Raw genomic sequence first — 9,385 nt, 5'->3', positions numbered from 1 at the left:
ACACCCAGGCCACCCTTTGGTCCCCGTAGGGTTAAGAAATTAAAGCTAAAGAACATTCTCAAGGTTTCCCTCCCCTGACTCAGTCTCCCTTTTCCTTCCTACTTCCCTGACCCCTGTTACGGCGCGCCCTGTGTCCTCGCCGCTGGGGGGTGCAGCCAGCCCAGGGCTGGGGTTAGACCCCCTCCAACAAGGCACAGGAAGAACAAGGCCAGGTACTCAAATAGCTGTTCCCAGGCCTGCTACACGTGGCCGTGTACGATCAGTCTTCTTGCTGACTTAGTTTTCAGTCAATTACTACCACGCCCCACAGATTAATTTTGTTATGAATTTCCAAATAATTATTTCTAGGGGGGAGGGGGAATAATGTACCTCTCATTACAAACCACCAATTCACAAACAGAAACAGCAGCTTCTCTCGGTTGGCTTGGGGTTCAGACTGTTTCAAAGGCTTGTTCCCACATTCTTGAGAAGGAATTGCATTTGTCCTGAGACCCAGTCATGACTCTTGAATGAGCACTAGGAGAAAGGATTTTGTGCGAGGGAAAAAATAAGGAAAGCTGGGGCTGGAGTGATAGCACAGCGGATAGGGTATTTGCCTTGCACGCGGCCGACCCAGGTTCGATTCCCAGCATCCCACATGGTCCCCTGAGCATGGCCAGGAGTAATTCCTGAGTGCAGAGCCAAGAGTAACCCCTGGCATTGCCGGATGTGACCCAAACCCCAACCCCCCAAAAAAAGGAAAGTTGTGAGTTCTGAGCTTTCCCGACCTCAGCAGCTTTGCACTGCCTGGCGTCCTGCCAGCAGGGGATCTTACACCACGACACTGTCTCATTCCACTGCAGAGCGATGACTCGGCCTCTATAACAGCAGCAAACAGCGCTACCACATAACAGAGTCACCGCCGGCTGCTGCTGACGTGCCAAGGTCCGAGCCAATGTGGCATGTCAAACATTTTGGTCTTAGCAGCCATTACAAATTGCTGGGAGATGAAAACCACCAACAAAGGCTTCTGCGCCCTCAGAACTAGGCGAGGGTCCCTGCGCCTGCCTTCCTCGTCCAAGGCCTCCCCAGGGAGCAGGGAGACCCCTGCAGACCTCAGTCCCAGTCGGTCCCCTGTCCGCCACTGAGGCAGAGCAGCGCGCTCTTGCCTGCCCAGAGGGGAGCGGCAGAAGAAACCGCCGGGCAGAGGCTGACATGAGCCTGCCCACAAGTGCCTGCAGCTCACACCCGAGGCCTCCGGTGTCACCAACTGTGGAAGGATCCCGAGCTGGCTGTCTAGGGCCGGAGCCCCATGTGCCACAGCCGCATTTCTGATGCCCATCCGTGGGGGGGGGGGGGTTGCACAAAACTATCTTCATACTGCTGAAAGGCGTCGCGAGAACGCAGCATCACCACACGAACCAAAGCCGGGCTGCACTTACTCAACAGACACATAAAATCACACACATGATTTGTACATATTTAACTATTCTATAAATACTTGATGTTTTACACCAATAATACCATCAGAATTGGATTTATTACATAGAATATTATGTGAGACCTAAATACCACAGGTTCTAGTGGGTTAAATTTCAGTAGTACAAATGGGTTGCAGCTTGAGAGATCAATACTTACCACAAAAACTATAAATCAAGAGATGACAAGTCTCAATTTAGGAATGAATTCCGTGGCAGATTTTTTTTCTTTTAAATGAGGGCATAGTAATCTTATAGATAGCAAATCAATAGCCCCAAACTCACTAGGTCGATTAGCAGGAAAAGGACTAATGTAGAATTTTAATGCCTCATAAGGTTCCACGTTAAGCCACGTTGACAAGAAATCTATGTTAAAGTCACTTACCCATAAAGAAAGTTGTCCAGAATACACACAACACTGTCTAGATTCGGTCCCTAACCGTGTCACATGAGGAGCAGCATTTTCATAGGGTGAGAGACCCAGAGCTACAGAGTCAGGATCTTCCTGTGAACAGCAGCAGCAACCTTACTCAGAAAGTCCCTTCTGGACAGTTTCCTGACGAGCACTTGAAACCAACACTGTGCGGTGCAGGTGCCGAGACAGGTCACTCGCCACAAGAGCGACAGATATTACACTTGGGACCAGCTTGCTGAGCTCCGAGACACCAATCACACGATTTCCGAACACTTGGGGAGAAAGATCACCGTGTAGGTTGCCCCCTGGGTTCTGCCAAGCCCAGCGTGGCCCCCGCAAGCCCCGAGGGTCAGCCAGGGCATTCGCCGAAAGCGCCGTTTGCTTCGCAAGTGGTGGGGCAGCCGCACGCCCCCTCCCCCGTCATCCGGGAGGGCACAGGAGGTCAACCTCCGCGTCCCTCGGGGTCCGCCCGGCTTCAGGCTGCGCAGGACAGGGCCTCCGGACGCAACGAGCGATGCAGAAAGTTGGCTCCCCACACCCAGAGCCACTCGGGCATGTACTGTGCGAAAAGGAACTGAAAGCGAGAGAGGCCGAGTGGTTAGAGCCCCGCTCGGCAGCCCGGGCATCCCACCCGCCTGGGAGCCAAGCCCCCCTCAGCACCAAAGCCCTTCGCGGGACCCTGCTGGACGCGGCCACGGGCATCCCCGCAGCGATGCCAGTCCCTGTCCCTGAACCAGGCCCGCGTGCTGCAGAAGGGACAGTGCCCTGGCGCAGACACGGGGCAGCGTGCTGGGAGGGCAGGGGACGGAGGGGCTGCCCTGCTCGGGACGACCACCCAAGAACGGTGTCACCACTGGGGGGGGCGCGGGCGGCTGTGCCACATCCTGTACCTCACGGGCCCCACAGGCCCTGGGCTGTCCTGTCACCCCATCCTGTGCCCCATCCCCTCACCCTCCCCATGGCCTTGGCTGCCCCCTCCCTTACATCCCAGAGCCGCTGCTTCGTGGAGCACCAGACGAGACGCCCTGCTCGCCCCCGGCCCGCGCCCCCGGCCTCTCCGCCAGCAGCCTGGGCGGTGTGCTCATTGCTCTCAGGGACCCCCCTGCAGCCCACCCGCCCTACAGGCGCCCGACCTCAGCAGAGGCCCCCACTCTCTCTCCCAGGCCCCTCCTCACGGGCCCAGCTGTGGGCACAGTTACCGGCACTGGCCCCCGAGGACACCAGACTCTCCAACCTCTAGACCCAAGAGCCAGGCCAGGCGGCCGTCCCGCACCTCCGGCCCTGCACCATCTCCCCCACCCCTGGACACCTGAGCACGGGGACTTTCCCTCCCTACCCCCGGAGTGCCGGCCCCGGGAAGCCTTCCCTCTGGCCAGGCCTGTCCCCGACCCTTCCCGGGAGCCCCGTCGGCCTGAGCAAACCTTGTCATTTCTCCCAGACCCGCCCCCTCCTCGCACCACCCCGGCACTGGCCTCACTGAGCTCCTGAGCCTGCACTGGGGCACAGTTGGCTACTTCCTGCCCTGCCGGCGCCCTTTCCCTTCTCCTGCCAAGAATCAAATAGGTGCCATCATGCTTACTTCATGCCTCATGTGCCTCGCATGCAGCCGGGCTTGACACCCAGCACTGCAGCCCGTGCCCCCCCCTCCCCCGGGAGCAACTCCGAGCACAGAGCCGGGAGTCAGCCCTGGGCACCGCCAGTGTGGCCTGGCGCCCCCCACCCGTGGCCCGAGGGAAAACCCCACCAGGCAGTCCTGCTCTGAGGGCGCCGCGTTACCTGGATGGAGTGGGACCAGTAGCCTGTGGTCCGCTTCGAGATGCCCAGGGTGGAGACCGCGTGGTGGGCGTAGACCTTGGGCGAAGGCGCCAGCCACGGGCACTTGTGCAGGAAGCTGCTGGTGGGGCCGGTGGCCACGCAGAAGGGGATCAGGCTCTGCACGAAGATGCCTTTGGAGGCGTATTCGTACTGCAGCGCCCGGCTGAAGTGGTCCAGGTACGCCTGCCGGACAGAGCGGGGGACACGCGTCACAGGGGGCGGGGATGCCGGCGGCCACCCGCAGGTGGACGAGGCAACGGCGGTACCTTGGACGCCGAGTACGCGGCCAGCTGGGGCGTGGGCTTGCAGCAGCAGCCGGAGGAGACGGTGACCACCGCGCCCCTGCGCCGGGCCACCATGCCGGGCAGCACCATGTGCACCAGCAGGCTGGCCGCCGCCACGTTCACGTTGATGATGTCCCAGAGCGTGACCTCGGGCAGCTGCGTGAACGGCTGCGGGTAGGGGTAGAACACGCCGACGTTGTTCACCAGGATGCCCACGTCCCTGTCCTTCAGGGCCTCCCGGATCGGGTGGTAGATCTCGCGGCCCCCGCTGAAGTCGGCGACGATGACGTCGGTCTCCACGCGGTAGGTGTCGGCTATGTCCCGGGCCACCGCCTGCAGCTTCTCTCTGTCCCGGCTGACGAGCACGACGCTGAGCCCGCGGCTGGCCAGCTCCTCCGCGTAGGCCCTTCCGATGCCGTCGGTGGCACCTGCGGACCCAGCCCGGACAGTGAGCACACGGGCCCCGAGGGTGACCCCCGCGCGGGCCCCGGAGACGCCTCCGCAGACGCGCGCAGACCCCTCGCGCCGGTCAGCCAGGCGAAGGTCAGAACCCCGCAGGCAGGCCAGGCGGGTCTCACTGCGGGAGGGGCGGGAGGCCTCCCAGGGACACGGGGACGTTGACGCGACAAAAACAAGGGCCGTGTTGGGGCCAGTGAGATGGCTCAGTGGGCAGGGCTCCAGCCGGGCACGTGGCCATCCAGGTTTGATTCCTGGCACCCCACAGGCTTCCCTGAGCCCCGCCAGCCAGAAGTGACCCCTGAGTGCAGAGCCAGGGGGTAAGCCCGGGCCCCCAGAAATAAAAATAAGGGAAACGTTTCTGAAAGCGGTGGCACCTCCTAAAGGCAATTTTTTTTTTTTTTTTTTTTTTGCTTTTCAGGTCACACCCGGCGATGCTCAGGGGTTACTCCTGGCTCTGCACTGAGGAATGACTCCTGGCGGTTCTGGGGGACCCTATGGGATGCTGGGAATCGAACTCGGGTCGACCGCGTGCCAGGCAAACGCCCCACCCGCTGTGCTGTCGCTCCAGCCCCTCCTAAAGACAATTTTTAAAGGACGATAAGGAAAAGGAGGTCGTGGCGCGGTAGACTGGGGGGGCCTGGGATCGGGAAAGAGCGGGACACGGCGGGCGACAGCCGGGGAAAACGCTTCCTGACACAGAGGCAGACAGCACAGTTCCCAAGAGAGCACCAAGGCGCTGGTCTTCCTCGCGGCAGGCCCAGCCTCAGGCCCTGGCCCAGGAGTGTTCCCCGAGCACAGACCCAGGATCAGCCCTGAGCAGCCGGGCACGGCCCTAGAGCAAGACGAGCTTGTTTCTAAACTCGTTTAGGAAGGAGCCAACGCGAGCATCCTTCTGACGGCGCCCTGAGCCTGGGGACGGTCCCCGCCCCGTCCTCCTTTCCTCGCAGCCTGCTCCGAGGACATCTCCACAAACGTGTCCGCTCCCGCAGTGGCCTCTCGCTCACCACTCACGACGGCCCAGCGCCCGTACTGCTTGGCCAGGTCAGCCCTGCTGACCAGCCGGGGGATGAAGTGCAGCCTGACCAGGCTGTAGAAGTCGCAGACGACAGCGATGCTTTTCCTGGCCGTGTACCAGGCCCCGACCAAGGCCAGGGCTTCCATGTAGCAGCTGCACGACCTGGCGATCTCCCTGTACAAGAGACAGAAGCTGTCCACAGCGGCCATGGCACCTGTGGGAAAGGGGGAGACAGGGTGTCCCCCGCTTAGTACGGGCAAAGGAGCAGCCTGGGGGAGGAGCCGAGGGTGGGCGGCAGCCCCGGACCGGCTGGGCAGAACGCGGGGTGGGGGTGAGTGCCGGGACCCCACCCGGGGCTGCCGCTGCCACTCGAGCTCTCTCCCAGCCCAGGGAGAAGTTTGCAGTGAAATATCAAACACCGCTTCAGGCCGCTCCCGCAGAGACCGACGGCCCCACGCGCTTGGGACACCTTCAGCCCAGGGTCCCCCCGACACCCGACTCCTGTTTCTCCCTGAGTGTGCGCGTCTGTGACAGAGACTCAGAGAACTGCGCCTTCTCTCGGGGGCAGACCCCGACAGGACGCAGCCTTGCCAGGGACGCGCATCACGGCCCTGCCAGCCCTGAGAGGACCTGGGCGGGCCGGGCACAGGAGGTGGCTGACAACATCCCTCGAAGCACAGTGACGCCAAGGAAGGACCAACAGCCTCCGGGGACAGGTCCTGTGTGTGCAGAGCCCAGGCCCGGTGTGACAGGACCCCGGGCGGGGCGAGGAGGACCATCCTGGGGGGTCACGGGGTCACCGTGTTCCCGAGGGGAGGACAGGCCCAGCGACAGGGAAACGCAGAGCGCAGCAGGGATGGGGGGGGCATTTGCTGGGCGCAGCTGGGCGCAGTGACTGTAGCCGGAGACAGCCCGTCTGGGGAGCACAGTCCCCCGGAAGCCGCAGCCACGCCAGGACGACGCCCGCTCCCCACTCTGACGCGACAGGGGGCGGGGCACTGCAGAGTGAGGCTGCAGCCGGGCACGAGCAGGGCTGCACTCAGGGAAGCCCCGGGGGAGGGAAGCACAGCCCGCCAGCCGCTGGCCGCGCCAGGATGTCGCCTCTGCCCTAAACACGGCTACAGGGAGCTTCTGCCCCTCCTGCGCTCAGCCTTCCCCTGCAGGCCTGAACCGACTGCCCCGCACACACGTCTGTAGTCGAGGCTGACAAACACAGGAGCACGCAGAGCGCATGGCGCACAGTCCGAGCGAGAGAGAAGTGCGGGCCGCGGCCTAAGGAAGGGGCCGGGTGGCCGCCCCACTGCCCCCAGACACTGCCCAGGCTCTCGTGGTCAGGCTGGGGGATGGGCGGGTCCCTCCCATGCCGCGGAGCCCCGCGCCTGTGCTGTGGCTATGGCGCCTTCACCCGGAAGCTTCCTTTATTTCTTGACTTGGGACCACACCTGGCAGTGCTCATGGCTCCTCCTGAGGTCATCAGGGGGGTGATCGCCCCAGCCGACTCCTGGGGGACCGTACTACGTGCTGGGGACGGCGCCTGGGTCGTTGTGTGCGAGGCAGGCGCCCCCCACCCCGCCCCCGGCCGTGGTGTCTGGCCCAGACTCTGCATTTCAGTGCAGCCTCATGGGACCTCCCCTGGCCGCCGTGTGTCGTGCCTTGCGTCAGGAAGTGTGAGCTCTGCCTGTTTCATCCAGAGTCCTGGCCGCTGCGTTGCCCACGCCTGCCCAGGCGGGGCACACAGGATTCGTCCAGGAAACAGGACACAACGCTGCTCTGTCATCAAACACGACGTCCACTCCCGAGGGAAGAAGGAATGACGTGACGTCCCCAAGTACGCTGGAGCACTGTGGGCAGGTCACGATGGGCACCACCGTCGCAGCCGAGCGAGAGCTCGCACAATGCCCTGCCCAAGGCTGGAGGAGCAGCACCCCGCCAACCCCGTTTCGCCATGGGAGGGAAACGGGCCAACAGAATCAGGTCTGTCCACAGACGGCCGCCAGCCCACGCGAGCTGCCCGCTTCACGGCAGAGCCGGACACGAGGTGCAGAATGGCCCCCCGAAAGGTCCACATGGGCAGTGCTGGCAGTAGGGGGGCGGGGACGGCAGAGTGGCACTGCCCACAAGGGACGGATTCCTCTACCCATGGCGGGAATGTTCTGGAATGGAACAGCTCATCACCTAATTTTACTGTATTCTGGGCGAGCACAGCACCAGGGCCCACGCTGGGCACCCACGGACAGTGCTCTCCCCCGAGGCCCCCTGGCCGGCCCTCACAGCTTCAGGCAGCCTCGCACTAAAGCCACACCCCGAACAGCCCAGGGTACCCCAGCGCCAGGGGTCAAACCTGGCCCCCCACATACCCAGCCTGGGCTCCAGCCCTCTGCACCGTCTCCCACGCCCCGTCAGTGAGTTGCAGACCCCTGTGCCCAGGGCTGGGACTGCCATGACCGAAACCCACACCCGGAGCCTGAGAGCACATGGGCTCACCAGGGTCTGCGCCCTTAAGCACTGTCGGTGTGGCCCAAAAACCAAAACTAAAAATTAAAGGGGCCGGCACGACAGTACATCAGGAAGGGTGCCCGCCTCGCACGCAGCCATCGGATTCTCTCTCCGGCATCCCACGGGATCCCCCAGCATCACCAGGAGTGATCCCTGAGCACAGAGCCAGGAGTAACCCCTGAGCATCGCCGGGGGCGGGGGGGCCTCAAAACCAAAAACAAAATTTAAAAATCAGAAAGAAACAAAAATGAAGCGCACAGACTCTGGGGCTCAAACGGAAGCACAAGGCCAGCCAACCTGAAGTCCCGGCAGACACAGGAGCCCCAGAGCTACTCGGGGTGGGACTCCCACAAACTACAGGAAACCCCAAACTCCCTGAATTCTACACACCTCCACTCAGAGGCGGCCTTAGAAGCGGGTCAGGCGCCTCCACCGCTAATTTCCCCGGAGCCACCTGGAAACGCGGGATAAAAGCTCCTGCTGATCCCTGGGGCTGGAGAGGGGGCGGCGGGGAGGGGGCTTGCGCACGTGGCTGACCTGAGCTCCTTTCGCTACCCCGTAGGGTCCCCTGAGCATCACCTCCAGGAGTGATCCCCGAGCACCGCGGTGTAACCCTCCCCCCCACAAGAAGAGGGAAGAAACAGTCTCGGTACTTATGTCTACCCTCCTGCCAGTCACAGGACCTCATCTGATGCCCCCACCCCGGCTGGCAGTTTCCGGCCAGGACTAAGGGACAGAAGTGTCAGCAGGAATAAGGGTCAAGGTCAAGGTGCCGAGGCCAGGCCGGTGCTCCCACCCAGACCCTCGCCCAGCTTAGCATGCCATGGGGGAGACCCATGCGGGGGCCCGGGGGGTCCTGGCCGGCTGCACGCACGCCCCTCGCCCGGGCGCAGGGACACTCGCGTCCATCCCGCCATCCCTTGGCCGCTGGCCGGGCCGGTCATCAGCGGCGGCCAGCGCCCCGGGGACCGCGGCCCGGCGGCGCCGCACTCGGGCACAGGGCACGGAGGGCGCGTCCCGCCTGCAGCGGGGCCCGGGACGTGCCCCCGGGAGGTGCCCGGCGGGGACCCGGGACGTGCCCCGGGAGGTGCCCGGCGGGGACCCGGGACGTGCCCCGGGAGGTGCCCGGCGGGGCCCGCGAGGTGCCCGGGGAGGTGCCCGGCGGGGCCCGCGAGGTGCCCGGGGAGGTGCCCGGGGAGGTGCCCGGCGGGGCCCGCGAGGTGCCCGGGGAGGTGCCCGCGCGGGGGGCCGGGTGGGAGGGGCAGGGGCGGGGCGCGGGCCGGAGGGGCGGGGCGGGCGGGGGGCGGGGGTGGCCCGGGCGCGCCGGGGGCCGCGGTACCTGCAGACGCCGCGCAGTCCCCGGAGCTGCTCCCGCCGGACCCGCGTGGCCGCCGCCCCCGCCGCCGCCGCCGCCGCCGCCGCCGCCGCCGCCGCCGAGCCGCGC

At 64.1% G+C, this 9,385-nt stretch overlaps 1 protein-coding gene across 1 annotated transcript; it reads right to left on the bottom strand.

Annotated features, from left to right (window-relative positions):
• Positions 1–1,500: 1,500 nt before the first annotated feature.
• HSDL1 (hydroxysteroid dehydrogenase like 1) lies at positions 1,501–9,378 on the bottom strand. Its single transcript, XM_055145480.1, has 5 exons — positions 9,281–9,378; positions 5,435–5,659; positions 3,954–4,399; positions 3,649–3,870; positions 1,501–2,446 (listed from the first exon to the last, which is right to left on the bottom strand). Exons 2-5 carry the CDS (start codon positions 5,652–5,654, stop codon positions 2,348–2,350), a joined length of 987 nt encoding a protein of 328 aa, XP_055001455.1. The 5' UTR covers positions 5,655–5,659; positions 9,281–9,378; the 3' UTR covers positions 1,501–2,347.
• Positions 9,379–9,385: the final 7 nt, after the last annotated feature.

The sequence above is a fragment of the Sorex araneus genome, chromosome 8 (genome assembly GCF_027595985.1).
Source record: "Sorex araneus isolate mSorAra2 chromosome 8, mSorAra2.pri, whole genome shotgun sequence".
NCBI classification, from domain to species: domain Eukaryota; kingdom Metazoa; phylum Chordata; class Mammalia; order Eulipotyphla; family Soricidae; genus Sorex; species Sorex araneus.
This window is presented reverse-complemented; position numbering and strand designations above follow the sequence as displayed.